Raw genomic sequence first — 22768 nt, forward strand, 5'->3', positions numbered from 1 at the left:
TTTATTATTTTAGTATTACTTTTATCTATTTACATTAAATAATTTTTTTTATATATTCAATAAATATTAAATTAACATTAATAAAATATTAAATTTTACCACATTTTTCTACAATTGTGCATATACATAATACTTAAAATTATGCTAAATATATAATATATTAACTTTTTGTGTCAAATATAACAACCTATTTATATCTATCATTCGAGAACACTTTAAAATATCTGACACTAGTATTATAGTTAATTAACGATAACCCATAATAAATATTGCACGAAATCCATATCCTAACTTGTCCTAAATAAATATACAAAAGCACATTATAAGAAAAATGAAATGAGGACAAAAAAGACACATTTATAAGAAAAACTTTTTACAAAGTTTGACAAGTTTTCATTTTTCTATAAATGCACAATATACAAGCTTTTTTTTGTTCTTACATATTACCCACATTTTTTTTCCTTATTCTAATTTATTTTACAATTTGTGCAACAACACCCTCCAAATTCAAAAAAGAAGAAGAAGTTGGTACAAATTTGAATAATGCTTCTACATCTTTTTCCCTTCTTCCCATTAGAAAGTTATTCTTATATTTATTGCTTCTTTCTTCAAACTACTTCTACTCCATTGGGAGTGAATTATGAGACCAAGTAGCAAATCCACCAGCTATGTCAGTAATGTAAGTGTAGCCCTGACCAAAAAAAAAAACAAAGAAAGAGCCTATATGAGAGACTAAAAAAGTTGGGTTGGTGATGTTGATATTCAACCAAACCATGAATGGTTCAATTTTAGAGACTAAGTTATCCAATTGCTTAGATGAAAAGTTATAAAGAGATTCAAAGGTTTAAGTATTGCTTACAGAAGCTAAGAGATCAGTGGCAGCCATCATAGACCTTTTTCCACTTTGGCATCCCTGTAATAATTACTCAAAGATCAAAACTGGGCTCTTTTACCTTAGATAAAAAAGAAAGATAAATCATAAACCAATACAAGAGAAATGGATAACTCACAACAATAATTTCGTCTTGCTTTCTGAAATGTGATGATGCTTCTGCTAGAAAGTGAGGGTTCCTTGTCATCCCTGCATTGAACCAAATTTTTTGGATGTATCAGACTCTGAAAAAGCTGTTTGTACTACCTAAATTTTCTTATCTAAAAGTATTTAGAACTAAGAAGTTCTAACTCCAAATCATTTGATAATGTGTAGAATAGCTAATAGTAATTGAATCTCTAACGATATTTTATCCAATCCAGTTGACACTAGAATAGCTCATAGTCTTGTGATGATGTGTTAGTGGTGCCACTGCTGATTTAACATACTCTAATCACTATCCAATACAAGAAAAAATGTGATGTGATGTGATTGTTGTGATTTACCTGAACCAATTCTGTACATGTAAGGGATGTTAACAGCCCCAGGAGCATGTCCTGCACTGAATTCTTCAGGGGTCCTAAAGAAATCAAAACCATTTTTGTATGAATCAAACAGAAAAACTATGACAAATTTACTGTTTTTTGTTTTGTTTGTTTGAAATAAGCAATAAAAGTTCACACCTAACATCCAAGTAGCGGTGGCCAGCTTGTAAAAGCTCATGAGCTACGCGAACTGGGACAGAAGTTGGCACTCGGGTCGCTTCTAAATTCCTTCTTAGAGTAGTAGCCGTAGGACTTTCCCACCATCCAAACAACAACCCAACCAAGTTAGAAAAACTAGACTCACATCATGTCAAAGCAAAAGCAAGCTAAATTTTCTTGGTTTGTTTCACAACAGTTACCAGAAGTTTGGAGCCTTGCGTTTAATTCTTGACTGAGAAACCGAGCCAGAAAAGTGTTGAGGTGGTGTCCTGAATAAGAGCAACACAAGAATAAAGGGTCAATGGAGAAGTTAAACATGAAAGCACGAGAAGAAAACCAAGTTCAAAACAAACCTCTGAGTGAGAATCTGAGGCCTGACTTGGGGAACTAGAAGAGACCCACTTAGGCAAGAGGAGGATACAAGCAATGAAGCCGCCATTTCTTTCATTAACTTGAGCTTTTTTGCTATATGGGAAAGAAAAGAAAGAAGAGGTAATGGGCAACTTTGACACAACCTTGTTTTGAAATTTATACAAACACAACACAAGCAAAGTGTTTAGCTTTATCCGTGATGGGTTATGGGTGATAGCGAGGGGTTTATATAGTTGAGGATGGAAAAGCATAGTCAGCTTTCGGTTTCAGATAAACCCAAAAGCCATAAAAACTCTACGAAAGAACTTCTCATTTCGAAAAATTAATGAAAACAGCCGAAGTGATAAGCAACCTAGGCAATGCATAGGCATTGGATAAGTTCGAGTCGAGCACATCCTGTGGCACGGTCTTCCATAATTACTTTAGTCTCATGTACACGTAGAGTTCCTATCCAAACTCACCTGAATGGTTGAGACTTGGGCTTGGGCCTGGGCCCTTCCTATGGGCCCATCACTCCCTTCGTTTTTTTGGATTTTGTCCAATTAGTGACTATGGTATTTCGATGGCCATAGCTAGCCATACCATACAAGCAAGCCAAGTTTGTGGTTCTCCATCTTTTAAAATTTTATGAAAGCAAAATAAGTTGTGATTGATGAGATATTTGTCACCACTTGTCAAATAATTATTTCCAATTGTATACTTGGTGTCAAAACTAGTTTATTATCTCCATAAATGACAATTCATAAAAATAAAAAAGTATAGTTGACCACTTAAAGAAAAAGAAAAAGATGTTGATTGTGTTTTTTTCCTCTACCAAGAGTGTTGGAGTTGAGGTACGAACCAAAGCCCCAAAGCACTACAAATCTATTATGGGTTGGTAGACTTAGGTTGTAGCTTGACCCACTTACCCAAGTCTGATGGTAAAATACCAAGTTTCGACTAAACCTAGGACTCAAGGTTAGGGCTAAAAATTTGATCTACAAAACTCGAGAAACCCGACCGACACCAATCCAAGAAACTCGGTTTTTTGAAAAATTCAAAAATTTCGGGTTAGCCCGATTAGATCTGAGACCTATCGGGTTCGGGTTTATATTGTAATTGGTGTGCGATTCATGTTTCACCTGAAACTCGAAAAAATGCCCCCTTTTTTTATATCTTTTTTTCTAATTTCTAATTGTCTAACCCTAAGTCCTAAAACCCTATCTCAGTCAATTTCACCTTCTCCCTAACCCTGAGTTCGCCTCCCTCACTCTCTCTGTTATTTCTCTGCTCTCCCACCCATTCCTCCTCTTTGTTGTCGATGACTCGATGTCACCTGCCTTCTCGTCGATGCTGCAATAGCTTGGAGCCTCCTCCTCTCGCTGGAACTGCAGTAGACGTCAACAGACCCCATCGGCTCCTTGAAGGCTTGACCGACGGACAAGCCTGCACTACAACCGCTTGGAGTTGGGCTTGCTCTCCTCAGCTCAAAGAAGGACTTGCAGTGGCTGGTATATACTCAAAAAATGACACTTTTGTTGAAAAATATTGTCAAAGCCCATTAAAGGCCCAAACCCGACCTAATCCAACCCGAGCCCACCTGAAACTCGAAAACACCACAAATCTGGAATTGTATCAAACGGGTTCGGTACCATTTTAGTGCAACTGAACCTGAGCACCCCAAAACTTGCCCGATGTGCAGCCCTACCTAAGTTGCCTTAGTTTTACCATGAGGATCCCTAGTGTGGCCCTTCAGGCTCAAAGTGACTCCAATTGACTTATTAATTTACACTTTTATCGTCGTAAAATACCTAAGAATAATCATTATTTGGTCTAGGGATGATCTTAGGACAACAACGCAAGTAATGGTGTCTACAGTTGTCATCTCAAAAAATCGAAAGGCAACCTGCAAATTTGACGGTCACCCATGCTTTCGATTATGGTAACATGTATAACTCTGATTTAATTTTTTGGGCTACAATTGCTATGGCTACTAAACAACCTACACTTGACTTGATCAATGATCCAAGATCCACTCCTAGGTGCCTAAATGATCCAATGAACAAGAGAGATCCAAACATTTGCCTACATAAAGGGATTTCAACCACCATATTCATACCAAGTCGAAGTTTGAGATACAAATACTCTATTTCTCTCTTTCAATTCAAGCACAGTAATATCCATCTTGTCCAATATGTGACCTCATACTCTTTCATAGTATTAAGATTAAATATTGCAATAACTATTAGCATGCACAAAGTAAGCTAATGATAGTTACTATAATTGGTATCTTTACTATAATTATATATCTACTATATATTTTTTTATCTGAATTTATAATTTTTGTATAGATAATAAAGTGGTCATATGTTTTGTGAAAAGAAGGTAAGAATATCGTCTTTTCGAAAACCTTCTCAAAGAATAACTTAAATTAAAATTGGGCCTAAGACTAAAGGCCTATACTTGGGCCAATGGTCCAATGAAAAGCCCAAGTCGGAAGTCCCAACCTTCGGCTCTGAGTCTGAGCTCTGAGGACCATGAGATCTTGTTCGGGAGAACTGAGACTGAGAGTCAATGGCGACCATGGCAAGCTTCTCAACTCCGTCATTCTCATGCCGGGCGTCTCTTCCTCACTCAAATCCTTGCTTGACTCGATTGAGCTTCGCCATGTTTCAGAACAAGAGTTCAGCTTTTAGCTGGGTTCGTGGAAGGAGAACTCTGTTGCTTCCTCTAAGATGCTCTTCTCCACCGACTCAGGACTCCGAACCGGAACCAGATACGACGTCGTCGTCGTCTTCATCTTCTTCGTTGTCTTCTTCTTCTTCTCCGAGAGACTTGTCGTATAATTTGTATGCCGGGCTCGGAGCGGTTGGGTTTGTGGAAACGACGTATTTGACGTACCTCAAGCTCACCAACTCCAGTGTCTTTTGCCCAATTGGAGGCGGTAGTTGCAGTGACATACTCAATAGCGATTATGCTCAAGTTTTTGGTATTATCTTCATTATGAACATGTTTACTAAGCAATACAGACAATATGTTTGAAAAAATGTTTCAATGATAGTCTTCATTTTACCTTTCTCAGGTGTTGTTCCTCTTCCATTGATTGGAATGGCTGCATATGGCTTGGTGGCCGTACTTGGTCTACAGTTGACTAGAAAGAGCTTGCCTTTTGGACTCAACCAAACTGATGCTCGTCTAGTTTTACTTACTACTATTACATCCATGGCAGCTGCCAGTGGCTACTTCCTTTACATTTTAAGTACTAAGTTTGCTGGGTCATCTTGCTCCTATTGTCTCCTCTCGGCTCTGCTATCGTTCAGCTTATTTTTCATTACTCTTAAGGTGGGTATCTGTTGATCTTCTTTGCTACTGTATTTTTATTGGATATAGATAGAATTGATTATTGGGGATTGTGCTGTAGGATATTGGGTTACCAGAGATTCAAAAAGAAGTGGGTTTACAGCTCTTTGTAGCCGGTTTGGTGATTGTTACTCTCAATTCATCATATAGTAAATCTCGTTCTGGTCCCTCAAGGTGATTGATTTTGTTCCCTGAGTCTTGTATATTTATGCTCTTACTAATTTGGTTTTTTGTCTCTTACTGAATCTGAACTGGTTTTCAATTTTTAGTCCGCGTGAAATTTTATTTATTATGACATAATGGGATACTCTTCAACCCAATATATACAAATATTCAAGCATGTAGTTTCTGAAACTGAAGTTCGAGTTTCTCCCGATTCTAAGCTAGTAATTGGTCTTCAAATATTGTATAGTTAAGCGGGAAATCTAGTTAAAGAAATATATACAGATGGATAGGAAACATAACCGATAATCTACTGAGACTATGATGCTAGATTTCATGTAGAACATCGAAACAATATTTAAGGGAGATTTGATCATTCAAATCCATCCATGATGAACTTGCAACCTACTGATTTATTTTTCTTTGTTTTGCAATTTCTTTTTTATCAACAGCATGGATGATATTAATCTTCCATACTTTCCAACTGAGATAACCTCAGAATCAAGTCCTTTTGCTGTATCTCTAGCAAAGCATCTGAATTCAATAGGTGCAAAAATGTATGGGGCATTCTGGTGTTCACACTGTTTAGAACAAAAAGAGGTATTTCATCTCTCTGAATTGTGTTTAAAGTTTATCTAAATTCATTTGAAGAATTTTCAACATTAAATATGTTTTCAGTTGATATCTATCTATAATGTTTGAGATACCAGCAAATCCTGCATACACAGCTTCGAAAAAAGCTCCACTGCAGGCGTCCGTATATGCCCTGTGTTAATAGGCCTAAAAGATAATGAACATTCACTCTTTTGTATTACCTTGTTTGCTTACATTATATGATAATTGGAAAGTAAGTAGACTTATGTGCATGTTTTGCCACTATTTTTAAACCTATTGGCAAATTAATTGTGATGTTTTCCTGTTACCACTACAACAGATGTTCGGACGCGAAGCAGCCAAGTTTTTGAATTATGTGGAATGCTTTCCTAATGGATTCAAAAAAGGAACTTTAATGGAGAAAACCTGTGCAGTTGTTGGAATTGAAGGTTTCCCAACATGGGTGATTAATGGGAAGGTAGGCATCACATCACATGCCCTGATTTGATTCGATAAATAATATCCCATATCTACAACATAATGGAATAACCCCATTTGGACCACCCCATTCCAAATTTCATTTCAATAAAAAAAGCTAACTAAAGCTTGTGCATTGTGGCAGGTTCTGAGTGGTGAGCTAGAATTTTCAGAGCTTGCTGAAGCATCGGGTTTCCCGTTTGATAAAACTAGTCAATCACCAGTTCTTGTCCAGTGAAAGTAACTTCAATGTGCCATCACATGTATAGACTTACTATTATATATTCGATATTTTCTCTCGATTTACTTTTCCTAATAAATCAGAGAACTTTGTACCTGTACTTTTACTTTTACTGGGGTTGTTAAGAAATTTCGAAATCACGGATATAAAACTCGATAAAATGTAAACAAATTAACTTTAGCTATAAAATTATTTAAACAAAACAGAAATTGGTGAAAATATGGTTGCAAATAACTTGAAAAAATAAACCATTTTGCCAAAAACACAAAAATTACTAATAATATTGAACTAGTAACTTTGCCAAGAGACCAAAGACTAACACTGAAAAAATTGAACTAGTATTGTAGGACTTTACCCCGAAGGGAGCCCTTCCAGAAATTCTCGAAAGCCTGGGCTTAACCCAGGCCTAAGAGGGGGTTTGGAAATAGTTTTCAACCAGCAATAGACGCGCCTCGGTTAGAACCTCATAAGCTGCGTCATTGCCCCAAGCGCAAAGATGCTTATCTCAGTTTTCGGTCAAGATATTTATAGGTGGTATTTGGACAAAACTCTTCTTATTCTTCGATGTGGGACTTTTTGTCATAAACCCCCAAAGCTCTTATTTTCTAACCCCTTTGTCTTCTTTTGATCCTTGTTCTAGTCTAGTCTATTATTCATTTGAGTATTCCAACGTTATCATAACGATAGGATTTATAACTGTTGTTGTTAACTCTTTTGATATATATAATATGGCTAATGGCAATAAGAAACATGGAAATCGTTTATAAATTAAGATAAAAAAAAAACTAAGAAAAAAGAGTTACTCCTGATAAAATAAACAAAATAAAAATCTATATTAGGAAAAAAAAAAACTCAAATAAAAAACTTTAATAACTTAAGTCCAAAAACAAGGCTAAGGTTAGATTAATTGTGTTTTATTTTGCATACCTACACTCTATTTTGGATTATAAATACCCATTATTAAGATAAATAAAAAAAAGAATATTACATTTAACACTGTAGTACAGTAGAAATATCTCTATAGTAATAATGTTGGGACCAACATATTTTATTATTATGAGGAGGTTATAATTTAATAAAATTATATTTATAAAATGTTGTAAATATACACATTTAAATTTAAATTAAATAATAATTGATGAAACATGTCAAATTCAACGTATAATCATTGATAATCGAAAATGACATAAATGTATAGCTACAATGTACATATTTATATAATGTTAAAAATATACAAATTTGTTTTAAAAGCCTAATTAATTTTATCATGAATTTTTAGTATGTATTAAAAAACATATATATAAATATTTAATATTAAGACAATTATTACTATACAGATGCATATTTTCTAAAAGCGGAATCAAAAAGTATTATAACATATTACAATATAGAGCTTATTCCCATTTATAACTAGTCTCAAATTGAGACTAAATTTTTTCATGATTACATAAGAGTTATTCCAACATAAAGTAACACTTTATGAATGTTTTACTATACTTAGGAACGGAGCTAGTTATATAAGAAGGGTGGCCTTAGCCATGATCGTGTTTGAGTGGTAGGGAGTCGGGGCCCTATCTAAAATATACTATTTGAAAAAAATTTATATACAAAATGATATTTTTTTAAAAAAATTGGGCCTTTGTACATGTTAAAAAATGGTTTTTTTTTTTTTAAATTAGGCCTCATTATGTGGGGCCCTAGGCATAGGACTGGTCCGCCTGCGCCCAAGGCTAGGGCTCGAGCTCGAGCAGGCCTTTGCCCCTCAATTTTTTATTTTATTTTTACTGTCTTTATAAATTGCATGTTTAGCTCCCCACGAAATAAAAATTACACTTTGGCACCCCTTTAAAGACACTTATGGCTCCAACCCTAACTCCAACATGTGTATGGCATATAATGGGCTAAGTAATAACACAGCAGCTTCCTCACCTCCCCACTCAATGATTATTTTTGTTTTTGATTATAATATATAGTCTTTTAATTCTACCTCATTACCTAAAGTATAGACAAAATGATAAAAAAAAACATTATGGTGGTTGAACAACTCATCACATTTACACTTTTTGTCAATGTATTTTCGCCATCATACTTATCAAATTTGTATTTTCGTCAACAAGTCATTATTGATATAAATATCCTCACATATGGAGTTATATCATAAATTCAATTATGCTAATTATATATTTATATAAATTTACACTATTGTTGAGATGGTGGGAACTTTTGACTTTTTAATTTAATATTGAGATTCTAAACTTTTGTAGTTTATTTTGTAAATATTTTTCGTTTGGCTAAGTTTCTATAAGCTCTATTTTAGCTTTTAGAATTAAAAAAACTCTTTTTGAAGGTGTTTGGGCAAAAAAAAAAAAATTTAATTTAGAAGTCAATTTGGGAGAAGTTGGTAGACCCTGGCTTCTCCCAAAATGATTTTTGATAAACTTTTTTCTAAATTAAAATTATAATGTAATTCCTAATTTGTTCATAAAATATTTGTTTATCAATATCCAAACACTTTAAAAAGAACTTTCCTTTAAAAAAAAATATTTATGTAATAGTTATCCAAATACAAAAAATAAGCAAAAGTAAACACTTAGCGAAACTACTTAATTATATTTTTCATTTTGTGAGCTTTGTTGTTGTATACATTTTTCTCTCCATTGTAAATTTATATTACTTAGGTTAACATAATGTGTTAATATATGTCCTTGTAATATCTAAAAGAAATACAATTTCTAATTTTTTTTTTTCATGAAATAGTAAGTAGTATGATGGAAAAATAAAAAATTGTTTATACATTTTTAGACCTTATATTTTGTTTTATTACTTATTTGGACCATGTGTTTTGATAAACTACTTTTTGGACTTTGTATTTTGTAAAATTATTCAAATAGACCCCTAAATTTGATTTTGATCAAAGTTTTTTTTAACTAAAATCACAAATAATTTACCAAAATAACAACTCAGAATAAAAACACAACTATTTTAACTAACAATTGTATTGTTATATTCAATTTTTTGTTCATCAAAACCAAATTTAGGTCAACTATTTTACAAAACACAAAGTCCAAAAATATATAAACCCAATTATAAAAATGAAATATTTATAAAAACAACTTCCTGCAATGAAATATTTGGCTCACTTTTTGCATTTGTACTCAAATGCACAAGGTGCAAACTAGCTAAAAAAATCAATATAACTATTAATGTTTATTGAAAATATACAAAAATAATTAATTTTTATATTAAAAGATAAATTAAAAATTAATAATTTGTATTAATAAGTGACAAAGAAGTAATTAAAAAATATGATATTTATTGTGGGCAAAATTTGTCTCATGTTATATTTTATATCAAATTCGACACAATTTCTAGCGTATGCGAAATTTGACACATATTTTAGACCACTTTTAAAATTCAATCTGATATTCCACAATAGAAAAATAAAATGGAACGAATTTACCGAACAAAATTTTCTGGCTGAGTCGCGGACAAAGTCGCTCTCTTTAAGACGTTTCGCGGCTCTGCCCTAAGTGTGCACGGCAGTCTATCAACCACGCCGTCCCCCAGGATAAAACAGCCCTCTGTACGAATCCTCCCTGCACCGAGAGGATCGTTCTTGTACACCCTTTATAAAATTGCTCTCTGAGAAATTTCGTAGAAGAAAACTCTCTGTATTTTTGTTCATGTATTTCCAAAATTGTTCTATCTTATTTATACACAGAGAAATCCCCAAAACGGTCAAAAACGTTTTTTCTTAATAAATCAGAGGAGGATTAAGGATTAAACGGCTAAAAACGTTTATCATTAAGTAAAAAAAAATAAAACTGTTTTTGGTATTATTAAAATGAACGTTTTAAAATTAATTTAATTAATAAAATGATATAAACGTTTAGATACCTTTGTTTAAAAAATAAAACGTTAACACCACACCACACCACCCGCCAGCCAGCTCGGGTCGGTCGGACGGACGGCGGCGGCGCGCGTGTGTGAGTCCTCACCCATTCGCACAAAACTGGGTACCCCTTGGGGCACACCCCAAGTCATTGCATTTGCAATATATATACATTCCAAGAAGAGTGTTCCAAATCCATGTGGGACTTTTCCCATATCACACACAAATGTATCAATTTTTAATAATTCATAACAAAAGGTTCCAACAATCCCCCACTTGAATTTTTAAAAATATTTTCTTGAGTAATTTCAGAATCTATAAGATTGTGCATAAACAAATGTATCTTTCGATTTGAACATTTGCGTAGTGAATACGATTTAGATTATACTAGAGTGACACGTAGTCTTGAACTCTATTCCTAACATCGTACCACGCACCAACCTTTCAAGGGTGTAATCAAAACAGCCCGTGCATTTATGGCCATGCACGTCTATCCCAGTATAGTGAATGCTCTAGAAATTTTGCCCAAATTCCATAGGAAGCGGCCCCACTTCCACATTCACGTAGGTGAGTCTATCAAGAGTACTCCTGTAGCTCGGTACTCCACTCCACATAGAGTATAGATCTCATTAAGAGTTTCTATTGACTCATCCTGTCATCGCTTCAGGAATTCATGCTTCTATTTGCTTTAATGGAAATAGCATGATTCAACTCATATCACTTCACAACTTGTTATTACCCATTGAACCTAGTTCTTGGGATCTCCAGTCTTTAGGTTGGGTTACCATCATGAGTGATTCATCATTCTAAGGGCAATAGTCCCATTCCCTTCGATGTTTTATGGACTTTCTCTCTAGCTAATCCTTTCGTCAAAGGATCTGTTAGGTTATCATCAGTGCGTACATGATCCACTCTAATAGCTCCTGTTGAGAGAAACTCTCTAACAGTACTATGCTTACGACGTATCTGTCGTCTCTTACCATTGTAATAATGGTTCTTAATTTTTGCAATAGCCGCGGTACTATCGCAGTGGATCAACACAGCTGGTATCGGTTTTTCCCATAAAGGGATCTCAGCTAGCAGGCTTCTCGGCCAACCTGCTTCTTCACTAGCTGTAGCTAGTGCTATCATTTCTGACTCCATGGTGGACTGTGCCAAAATAGTCTGTTTCTTTGATTTCCAAGAAATAGCTCCACCAGCTATACTAAAGATATAGCCACTTGTTGCTTTGGAGTCATCAAACAGAGAGTTCCAGTCTGCATCACTATAACCTTCGAGAACAACTGGAAACTTCTGATAATGTAATCCAAGGTTCATGGTTCTCTTTAGGTATCTCATGACCCTTTCAATAGCATGCCAATGCTCTATACTAGGTCTGCTAGTAAACCTGCACAATAATCCCACGACATAGGCAATGTCGGGTCTCGTACAATCAGTGGCATATCGAAGACTGCCAATGATGCTCGCATAGTCAGATTGTCTTACACCGTCACCAGTGTTCTTAAATAACTTTACACTTGGCTCATATGGTGTGCAAGCAGGTTTACAATCAAAGTAATTATATTTCTTTAGAATCTTCTCAATATAGTGAGATTGATCCAGAAAAATTCCCTTTTCGGACCTAGTAATCTTAATACCAAGGATTACATTTGCTTCTCCGAGGTCCTTCATATCAAAGTTAGCACACAACAGAGATTTCACAACATTAACAGCATGGATATTCGAACCAAATATGAGCAAGTCATCCACATATAGACATACAATAGTGCAAATGTCATTATCAGATTTATAATAAATGCATTTGTCACTTTCATTCACTTTAAATCCATGTGAGATAACTAAATTGTCAAATTTCTCATGCCATTGCTTAGGTGCCTGCTTAAGACCATACAGAGATTTATCTAACTTGCAAACCTTATGTTCCTGGACATGGATCACAAACCCTTCCGGTTGATCCATATAGATCTCTTCTTCCAATTCACCATTCAAAAAAGCAGTCTTAACATCCATTTGGTGTACAACTAGACTGTGTATGGCAGCTAGGGAAATCAAAACTCTAATGGATGTTATCCTCGTAACAGGTGAAAAGGTGTCAAAGAAATCTATGTTTTCTCTCTGCCTAAAACCCTTGGCTACCAAACGAGCCTTGTATTTTTCAACAGTACCATCGGGTTTCAATTTCTTTTTCAAGATCCACTTACAACCTATAGGCTTACAACCAGGAGGTAAATCAACTAAGTGCCACGTTTTGTTAGACTCAAGAGACTCCATCTCATCATTTATTGCTTCTTGCCAAAGGTCAGCATCTAAAGAGCACAAGGCTTCTTGGAGGTTAGCAAGATCCTCCTCTAATGTATAGACACAGAAATCAGAACCATAATCTTTAGCAACTCTAGTTCTTTTACTTCTTCTAGGTTCTGATTCTCTATCCTCAATATGTTCATTATTCCTAATCACAGGAATGTTGCTAGTAGATGCGCCCCCACTATTTCTCAATTTAAAAGGGAATCTATGTTCTTAAAAATCAGCATCATTTGATTCCACAATAACATGCGCATTTAGATCATAGAACCTATATGCTTTACTATTAACTGCATATCCGATAAATACACATTCATAGGCTCTACTTGCTAGTTTAATTCTCTTAGGATCAGGAATACGAACATAAGCCAGACAACCCCAAGTTCTAAAATAAGACAGGTTAGGTTGCCTATTTTTCAAGATCTCATAAGGTGAAACTTTACTTTTAGACTTAGGAACTCTATTCAGCACATAACAAACAGTCAAAAGAATTTCACCCCACCAATGAGATGCAGCACCAGAATTCAATAAAATAGCCACAACAGATTCAGTAAAAGTTCGATTCTTCCTTTCAGCTTTACCATTCATTTCAGGTGAATATGGTGCAGTGGTTTCGTGTACAATGCCATGAAAATTATAAAACTCAATAAACATGTTTGAATCATATTCAGTTCCTCTATCACTACGAAACCTTTTAATTTTCTTATTGAATTGATTCTCAATTTCAGTCACAAAAAATTTGAACATGTCAAGCGCATCACTTTTATTTTTCATCACGTACACATGAGTAAAGTCAGAGCAATCATTAATAAAAGTGATAAAATAACGTTTACCATTCCTAGTTAACGTTCCGTCAAGTTCACAAATATCTGAATGAATTAAATCTAGTGGCTCAGATTCTCTAGTAACAGATTTATGAGGAGTCTTAGTTATTTTTGCTTGACTACAAAAATCACATTTTTCAAAATCATTTTCTGACACTTTAGGAATCAGTCCTATGTTACTCATGTTCTTAATAATGCGCTTATTAACATGACAAAGTCTAGCATGCCAACCATTAAAATCACACAACATATAAGCAGAAGGAGAAACTATAATGCCCCAAATTTCCTAATAAGGTTTAGGACCTTGATTAGGAGGCCGGGAGGGCCATAATTGATTTAATATGTTATAAAATGAATATATGGATGTTAATGTGAATTATATTATTATATGATGATAAATGCATGCGTATGGGAGTATTTAAAATGATAAGGGCATTTTGGTAATTTGGCCTATTGGGTGCATATTGTAATATGTGAATGAGATTTCATTATTATGGAGATATATTCGAGCTATTCGGCATGAGACGATCAAAGATTATGAGTTAGCGGTTTTACCATAACGGTGTCAATTTTGGGGTAATAGAAATGTTTATTTGGTGATAGATTGGGAATATTTGAGATCAGGGTGAAATTCTGGAAGTTTTGACTATAGTGTCCCCGGGGGTGTTTTCGGGACCCCGAGCACTAGGTTTTATATAAGTTTACTTAAGCTTGAAGTAGCTTGACAGATAAGAACGTACGTTAGAAACTTCTCGTTCTCTCTCAAAACAGTCCGTTTTACCGTTTGAGCCTTTTTGAGAGAATCTTGAGTTCTGGGAGTCGGAATCAAGCGAGGGTCGAGGCATAGCGATCCTAGGAAAGATTAAAAGCTTCTTAACCGAAGGATTTGACGAGAAACAACCCAATCGAAGGTAATCTAAGTTTTAAGTTTTTAAAGTTTTAAAGCTTAGAATTGGATTTTGTTAATTGTTGAGTTTTTGGTCGGTTTGAACTTTGGGTTTTGAGGGTTTTGGAGTATTAGGAAGCTTGGGAACTTTGATTTGATGATTGGGGAATGTTTGGGTATGTTTTTGAAAGATTTGGAGTGTTTAAAACGCGTTTGGGAATGGCCCAGGGTTGGGGGCCGCGGCCCTGTTCTTGTGCGCCGCGGCCCTAGTTCGAAGAAGCAGGTGTCAGGAAGTGAACCTTGCTGGGCGCCGCGGCCCTATATGGAGGGTGCCGCGGCCCTTGCCTCAGAGAACCCTGGGGGCCGCGGCCCAAGGTGCTGGGGCCGCAGACCTTGCCCTGTTTTCGCCCCGTTTGCTCGTTTTGACCCCGGGAACTTAGTTATGGGCCTCGGGAGTGTCCCTACTACTTGGATTAGTTTGGATTGATCTCTTGGGGGCTAGATATTGGTGTGGAACCTTTGATTATCATGTTATTAATGGTGTTCCATATATGGTTATGATTAGGTGACCGCTAAGGACTTAAAGGTTGATCGTTCTCAAGGATCGTTCTTATATTGGTACTAGCTCGAATCTGAGGTAAGAAAACTGCACCCTGTGTATATGTGACATGCATGGCTATTATGAATGCATGTTGATTGATTATTGAGCATGACATGCATGGCTATTATGATGCATGTTGATTGGCTGTTGAGTATGACATGCATGGCTATGAATGATGCATGTTGGATGTTTAAATGTAAACATTGTTAGCATAATGAATGCTTGGCAAATCTTGTCCATTTGCATATGACTGTTGTTGAGGCATGCTGGATAATTAAGTGTGATGCATGTAATGCACGAGAAACATGTGATAGGGCATGCCATGAACGATGAATATGAGATTGGTCAGAGCTTGAGTCTCTGAGTTTATGCATGACCATGACTGTGCTAGAAACTGTTTAGTAAGCATGTTGAATGCCCTATTCTTGAATAATTGGCATATGATACATATTGATAGCATTGCTTACTTGTGTATGGACTGCATACAGAATCGACAAAAGTGTTAGTATCAGCTGTGAGGCTGTGACTTATTTGTCAGGCTCGGCAGTGTTACTGGACACAGGTCAGGAACTTGTGTATGGATTGAATACAGAATCGACAAAAGTGTTAGTATCAGCTGTGAGGCTGTGACTTATTTGTCAGGCTCGGCAGTGTTACTGGACACAGGTCAGGAAGCGCTGACTTACTTGTCAGAATGGCCTTAGCGTGAATCACGCAAGCCAACAGAGATTAGATCTAATCGATTACTAGCATTGAATGACTCAAGGAGCATTAATGCCTGACCGACCCTGAGGGTCGATGAATAAACAGAGCTTGAAGGCCAGTGGCTTACCTATCAGCCACTCTCTTGCTAGAAAACAGAGCCTGAAGGCCAGTGGCTTACCTATCAGCCACTCTCCCGCTAAAAGACAGAGCTTGGAGGCTGGTGGCTTACTTAACAGCCACTCTCCCGCTAGAATCATGTGATGTGCACCCATTGGTTTGAAAGCTTTATATTCGATGTGATTATAATGATAATCATGTGATAATGTTTATAAAAAGTGTTATGTTTTCTTGCTGGGCTTCGGCTCACGGGTGCTATGTGGTGCAGGTAAAGGCAAGAGGAAGCTAAACCATCCTTGAGTTGGAGAGCTTAGGTGATGACGTGTACATATGCGGCTGCTCGACCGCCACGGTCGAGGTTTAAAGTGGAACTAGAGTTGAACCCTGTTTTGCCGCTTAGAACGGCCTGTTGTAAATATTTTCTGTAATAAACTCTGAATTGTATTTTCGGGATCCCAATGTATATGTTAAACGTTCTAGTGAAACGTTATATCTTAACCAAAATGTTTAATCCCTAAACCGCTAATCATACTTAGATCACGATTTTGGCCAAATGTCTCGATTAGCGAGTTTAGCACTATTTACAAGGCACACCGTAACGGTCCCAGGAGTTGGGGCGTTACAGAAACTTTATTGGATTCAACATTTAACTTAAACATACCATCAGTAGCATAACCCTTCCCAACAAAAATACCATTCTTAGTGATGGTGTACAAATCAGCCCCAATAGTTTGAGTAAACCCAGCCTTATTAAGCAGAAAACCAGAAACCAGATTCTTTCTCATCTCAGGAGTATGCATTACATCTTTCAGGAATAAAGTCTTTCTTGAGGTAAACTTAAGCTCCACATTTCCCATCCCAGCAACAATAGTGGTGTGGGAATCTCCCAACAGCACTTTCTTATCATCAGCAGCAGTGTATGTTTTAAACATAGCACGGTCATAGCAGACATGGCGAGAAGCGCCAGTGTCTACCCACCACCCATCTGATCCACCAATAAGGTTGATCTCAGAAATCATAGCTATAAAAGCTTCTTCAGTCAAGTTAGCCTGCTGAGCAATGCTTGGCTTGTTCATACACTTACGTGCCATATGACCTGGCTTGTTACAAACGTAACAAAGGAATTGTCCAGAGTCATTCTGTTTAGGTGGGGGCTGCTGCCTTCCATGTTGGTTCCTGTTATGGTTCCAATTCTGATTGTTGTTTCGAGGATTGTGCTGGTTGTTGCGGTTGGAATTTGAATTTGCGTTGCGGTTGGAATTTGAATTCGAGTTGCGGTTCTGATTCTAAAAGGTTTTTCCATTTGGCTTCAGAATCGCAGGTGTGGGCTTCTTAGGGATGCTGTTAGAGACAACAAGCACCTCTTCTTTCTGGTCTTGTTTCCTTGCTTCCTCCTCGATACGAAGGCGGGTGATCAAGCTTACTAAGGAAAATTCCTTAGTCTTATGCCTGAGAACATTTTTAAAGTCCTTCCAGGAAGGAGGTAATTTGTCAATTAAAACAGCAACTTGAAACTGTTCATCAAGGGCCATACCTTCCGAGATAATCTCATGAGCAATTTTCTGAATTTCATGAGATTGGGCCTCCACAGATTTGTCATCAACCATCTGATACTTCAGGTAGCGACTAACAACGTATTTTTTAGTCCCCGCCTCCTCTATATCGTATTTCTTTTGCAGCGCCTCCCAAATCTCCTTTGCTGACTTGTCTGAGTTATAATAGTCATATAGATCATCAGATAAACCGTTAAGAATAAAATTCTTACATAGGAAATCGTTTTCCACCCATGAGTCCAAGTCCTTCTGTTGCTTCTCACGTTCAGTCTGATTGTCCTTGTCGGTCGAGGCTTCAGGGACAACCGGCTTCAGAGCAGTGAGCACAAACGCCACCTTCTTCATGGTCAGATAAAAAAGCATCTTCTGTTTCCAACGCTTAAAGTGCAAACCCTCAAAGCGAAATGGTTTGTTAATATCAACAGAGGTAGAACCAGAAAATTCATCGGTCGCAGCCATAGCAGAACAGAACGTCTTAAAATTGATATTCCACAATAGAAAAATAAAATGGAACGAATTTACCGAACAAAATTTTCTGGCTGAGTCGCGGACAAAGTCGCTCTCTTTAAGACGTTTCGCGGCTCTGCCCTAAGTGTGCACGGCAGTCTATCAACCACGCCGTCCCCAGGATAAAACAGCCCTCTGTACGAATCCTCCCTGCACCGAGAGGATCGTTCTTGTACACCCTTTATAAAATTGCTCTTTGAGAAATTTCGTAGAAGAAAACTCTCTGTATTTTTGTTCATGTATTTCCAAAATGGTTCTATCTTATTTATACACAGAGAAATCCCCAAAACGGTCAAAAACGTTTTTTCTTAATAAATCAGAGGAGGATTAAGGATTAAACGGCTAAAAACGTTTATCATTAAGTAAAAAAAAAAAAAAAACCGTTTTTGGTATTATTAAAATGAACGTTTTAAAATTAATTTAATTAATAAAATGATATAAACGTTTAGATACCTTTGTTTAAAAAATAAAACGTTAACACCACACCACCCACCCGCCAGCTCAGCTCGGGTCGGTCAGCGGCGCGCGTGTGTGAGTCCTCACCCATTCGCACAAAACTGGGTACCCCTTGGGGCACACCCCACGTCATTGCATTTGCAATATATATACACTCCAAGAAGAGTGTTCCAAATCCATGTGGGACTTTTCCCATATCACACACAAATGTATTAATTTTTAATAATTCATAACAAAAGGTTCCAACACAATCTTATGAAGATGGGCTAAAGTACACCACTTTTCTAGCATTCCATTCTAGAAGCTCTCAAATTTGGGATTACTTGATAAGTACCTAGTTTTAGAATTAGTTAACTAAAATTAACCATTAAATAAATTTAATTAAATTGTACCCATTATTATAATGACATTTCTCATAGTATCATTGCTTATACACATATAACTTATGTATGACTGAATGGTATAATTAGTAGATTCAAATAAATATTGGGTATAAAATTAATTTTTTTAAAAAGTAGCTAAAAATTAAATGACATCTCGAAAACTGGACACTCCGTGTAATTTGTACTATATTTTATGTCAAATTCGGTACAATTTTTAACAAATGCCAAATTTGATACATATTTTAGACCACTATTAAAATTCAATCTTACGAAGATGGGCTAAGGTACACCACTTTTATAGCATTCCATTCTAATGCTCTCAAATTTTCTAAAAGGGTAGGTAACCATTTGGTACCCTGTGTTTTTGCAAAGTATCATTTTGGTACCCTCTGTTTTCAATAATGCTCATATAGTACCCTGTATTTTAAAATCGTACATATTTGGTACCCTAAACTCAAATTTAATTAATAAAATTTTACCAATTTAATCAAACTGCTGTCAATTATCTAAGTTCTAAATTTAAATTTAATTACTTAATTACATATAACTGATGATAGTTTGATCATATTGACAAAAAATTATCTATCAAATATAAGTCTAGGACATCAAATATGTATAATTTTAAAATACAAGGTACTATTATACTATATAAGCATTATTGAAAACAGAAGGTATCAAAATAATACTTTGCAAAAACATAAGTTAACAAACGAGTAAATTCCCTTTCTAAAATAATGGTTCCCTTCCCGATGGTGGAGATGGCAACACAACATGCGGGCCTACAAAATGACAAAGGCCCAAGATCAAAATGAAAGGCCCAGAAACTAAACCGGCCCACATCATGGCCCAATCCGAGAACAAATCATATCCACTCTTCATTTTATATTTATTTAAGCTTCAGCAACACCCTATCTACTGCCACCGCCGAACATTTAGCCGCACTCGACTTTATCCCATATATAACCTATGATAAATCCCGTAGTTATCGTCCTATATTTAAAAAAGAAAGGCTGAGATCATTTCAAACGACACGTGGCACATCCAGAACCGTTGAGAGAGCTTGATTAAATCATGGTGTCCTGAAAAAGGAAGATTCGATAGAATATTCCCATAATGGGGAGTCTTTCAGTCTCTGACGCCTGACCACTCATTCATATTTATGTCTTTATTATAATAAATTAAATTAATTATTTAATTAATAATTATTTTCACTCCTTTTTATATTAAATTTTCTTTTCCCCCCAATCCAATCATCTCCTCCATTACCATCCTTTTTTTTTTATAATATTCATTTCATTCTCAGAATTCTCTCTTTTGATTTATTTTTTCCAAAAAAAAAAAGAAGAAAGATGTGTAGCCAGATATCCGAATCTGAGCAAGAGCAACTCCTGGAGAAGCTCGAGATTTTCAAGATCAAAGGAAAGGATAAACAAGGCCGCAAGATCCTTCGCATCATCGGAAAATTCTTCCCTGGTACGTTGTTCGATTGAGCTTTTTTTTAATCTTTCTCTCTTTTGAATTTTGATTTTGTTTGATGTTGAAATTTTGGATCGCTCTGTTTGTGTAGCTCGGATATTGAGTGTTGATGTACTGAGAAAGTATTTGGAGGAGAAGATATTCCCTCGATTGGGGAAGAAGAAGTTCTCGGTGTTGTACGTACACACCGGAGTTCAGCGGAGCGAGAATTTTCCGGGAATCTCCGCCTTGAGATCGATCTACGAAGCGATTCCGGTCAACGTTAAGGAGAATCTCGAAGCTGTGTATTTTGTTCATCCTGGTTTACAGGCTCGGCTGTTTCTCGCTACGTTTGGGCGTTTACTGTTCACCGGAGGAGGGTAAGAAAATTATTGCATAATTAAGTAATTAATTAAATGATTAGTTAGTTAATTAGTTGATTAATTAACTGTTTTTGGGGGTTATGATTGTGTGCGGTAGGTTGTACGGGAAGCTGAGGTACGTGAGCAGACTCGATTACCTGTGGGAACAGGTGCGGAGGAATGAGATAGAGATACCCGAGTTCGTGTACGATCACGATGAGGATTTGGAGCACCGTCCGATGATGGATTATGGATTGGAGAGTGATCATCCGAGGGTGTACGATGTACCCGCGGCGGATTCCCCTGTGTCTATGTACTCGATGAGGTGTATCTTGTAGTTGTAGTAGTAGTAAGCCAAAAATTTCACAAATTGTACATATACGAATGGGCTTGTTGTGTTTGGGTTTGGATTGGGCTTGGGTTGGGCCTGTAGAATGAGAGAGGTGGCCCAATTTGTATATAGAAGAAAAGGGAGAGAGAAAGATAGATGATGGGCCTGTTGTGGTTGTCGTTTGGGGTTTGTTACATGTTTTTTTTGTGTGTGTGTGTGGAAGTGCAACTCAAATAGATGGAATGAAACATTTACATAACGGGGATTTTCCATAAATATGACTTTTATGGTATTATTATGCAAAAAATTGTGAGGATTATACTTTATTTTAATTTATTTAGAAAAAATTATTAAAGAAAAAAATAAAGTATGTGAGCACAATTGCTAACTAATTAAATATGAGAAATTTGATTAAGATTAAAATTCATAGGAAATTAAAGTGAATTTTTTTAGAAAAAGTGATAGAATAATATTTTTAAAAAAAAGTCATATTTTTGCAAATTTTATTAAAAAATTAATATAAAATGTAATTTCCTCTTACTACATATTACATAAATGAGGTTATAGGTGTTTTGAATGAATGATCTAATTGCAAAAATGAGATTGAGCAATGGCATAGGAGCAAAGTTGAAATGAATTTTTGTTATTGTTTAGGGTAGGTAATCATTTGATAACATGTGTTTTTTCATAGTATCATTTTAGTACCTTGTATTTTGAAATCGTACATATTTAGTACCTTATATTTTAAAATTGTACATATTTGGTATCCTAAACTCAAATTTAATAAATAAATTTTTATCAATTTAATCAAATTAATCTCAATCGTACAAGCTACATATTATATATAACTGTTGATGTTTTGGTTATATTAACAATATTTGATCAATTAGAATACCAAATATCTATGTTTTTAAAATATCGGGTACCGTATAAGCATTATTGAAAACAGAAAGACCAGAACAATACTTTGCAAAAACAAAAGGTACCAAATTAGTAAATTCCCTATTGCTTAATAGTGGTGTGCGTACTAACCAAAAGAGAATACATGGCAATCAAAGAGGTGATATGAATGAAGAACTATTACAATTTACATAAAATGATTTATTAAGGTGTTGTGAATGAATGTTCGAGATGTTGTGAGTAACCAAAGACATTAATATGATTTTATTACTTGGTTGATGACAAATTGAACTCATGATAGTGTGAAACCAACTAGGCTAAGTTTAGGAATACAACATATGTCAATTTGCCAAGTGGGGTCATGCTCCATTCCCTTCACATTAATATAAGATGTGGTTTTATGTGAGACTAGTAGTTTAAGAGTAATGATGGGTGTACTAAAATTATATACAAAAATATTATATTATCTGACGTAGCAGTTTCTTTTAACCAATCACATTTTTTGACGAGACTCGCTCTTTTAAAAAGGAGTACCGCATTAGTTGGTGTAATGTTTTGGTATATAATTTTAGTACACATATTATTATTGCGTAATTTAATATGTAAGGATTCAATTTGGTATTGGAATTTTGAAATACCTTTCCTTAATTTTAGAGGTTTTTTAAGGGAAATAATATGTATACGTAGTATGTAAAATATTAAAAAAAATAACTATGTCATAAAAAAACACCAAAA

General features: G+C 35.6%; 3 protein-coding genes and 1 non-coding gene across 4 annotated transcripts; 2 read left to right on the plus strand and 2 right to left on the minus strand.

Annotated features, from left to right (window-relative positions):
* Window positions 1–337: 337 nt before the first annotated feature.
* On the minus strand, window positions 338–2340 carry LOC133812900 (thiosulfate sulfurtransferase 16, chloroplastic-like). Its single transcript, XM_062246737.1, has 7 exons — window positions 1929–2340; window positions 1776–1844; window positions 1555–1668; window positions 1378–1451; window positions 1011–1081; window positions 860–913; window positions 338–691 (listed from the first exon to the last, which is right to left on the minus strand). Exons 1-7 carry the CDS (start codon window positions 2021–2023, stop codon window positions 620–622), a joined length of 549 nt encoding a protein of 182 aa, XP_062102721.1. The 5' UTR covers window positions 2024–2340; the 3' UTR covers window positions 338–619.
* A 2114-nt stretch (window positions 2341–4454) lies between these two features.
* Window positions 4455–6860, plus strand: LOC133812902 (thiol-disulfide oxidoreductase LTO1). The gene is made up of 6 exons (XM_062246738.1): window positions 4455–4915; window positions 5009–5268; window positions 5348–5460; window positions 5901–6048; window positions 6383–6520; window positions 6665–6860. Exons 1-6 carry the CDS (start codon window positions 4501–4503, stop codon window positions 6755–6757), a joined length of 1167 nt encoding a protein of 388 aa, XP_062102722.1. The 5' UTR covers window positions 4455–4500; the 3' UTR covers window positions 6758–6860.
* Window positions 6861–7107: 247 nt separating this feature from the next.
* On the minus strand, window positions 7108–7258 carry LOC133813371 (U4 spliceosomal RNA). The gene has a single exon (XR_009884387.1). It is a non-coding gene; the product is annotated as a U4 spliceosomal RNA (small nuclear RNA).
* A 12656-nt stretch (window positions 7259–19914) lies between these two features.
* LOC133812903 (uncharacterized) lies at window positions 19915–21409 on the plus strand. The gene is made up of 3 exons (XM_062246739.1): window positions 19915–20458; window positions 20553–20820; window positions 20921–21409. The coding sequence occupies exons 1-3, from the start codon at window positions 20335–20337 to the stop codon at window positions 21138–21140; spliced, it is 612 nt and encodes a 203-aa protein (XP_062102723.1). The 5' UTR covers window positions 19915–20334; the 3' UTR covers window positions 21141–21409.
* Window positions 21410–22768: the final 1359 nt, after the last annotated feature.

The sequence above is a fragment of the Humulus lupulus genome, chromosome 1, assembly GCF_963169125.1.
Source record: "Humulus lupulus chromosome 1, drHumLupu1.1, whole genome shotgun sequence".
NCBI lineage: Eukaryota > Viridiplantae > Streptophyta > Magnoliopsida > Rosales > Cannabaceae > Humulus > Humulus lupulus.

Excerpts from the sequence above, each read along its gene's own strand:
- LOC133812902 (XM_062246738.1), top strand. The coding sequence starts at position 4,501 with ATGGCGACCATGGCAAGCTTCTCAACTCCGTCATTCTCATGCCGGGCG. Across the intron at positions 4,916-5,008 it reads CGATTATGCTCAAGTTTTTG|GTGTTGTTCCTCTTCCATTG; the intron begins GTATTATCTTCA and ends TACCTTTCTCAG. Across the intron at positions 5,269-5,347 it reads TATTTTTCATTACTCTTAAG|GATATTGGGTTACCAGAGAT; the intron begins GTGGGTATCTGT and ends ATTGTGCTGTAG.
- LOC133812900 (XM_062246737.1), bottom strand. The coding sequence starts at position 2,023 with ATGAAAGAAATGGCGGCTTCATTGCTTGTATCCTCCTCTTGCCTAAGT. Across the intron at positions 1,669-1,775 it reads CGCAAGGCTCCAAACTTCTG|TCCTACGGCTACTACTCTAA; the intron begins GTAACTGTTGTG and ends ATGGTGGGAAAG. Across the intron at positions 914-1,010 it reads AGCAAGACGAAATTATTGTT|GGATGCCAAAGTGGAAAAAG; the intron begins GTGAGTTATCCA and ends TAATTATTACAG.
- LOC133812903 (XM_062246739.1), top strand. The coding sequence starts at position 20,335 with ATGTGTAGCCAGATATCCGAATCTGAGCAAGAGCAACTCCTGGAGAAG. Across the intron at positions 20,459-20,552 it reads CATCGGAAAATTCTTCCCTG|CTCGGATATTGAGTGTTGAT; the intron begins GTACGTTGTTCG and ends CTGTTTGTGTAG. Across the intron at positions 20,821-20,920 it reads TTACTGTTCACCGGAGGAGG|GTTGTACGGGAAGCTGAGGT; the intron begins GTAAGAAAATTA and ends TGTGTGCGGTAG.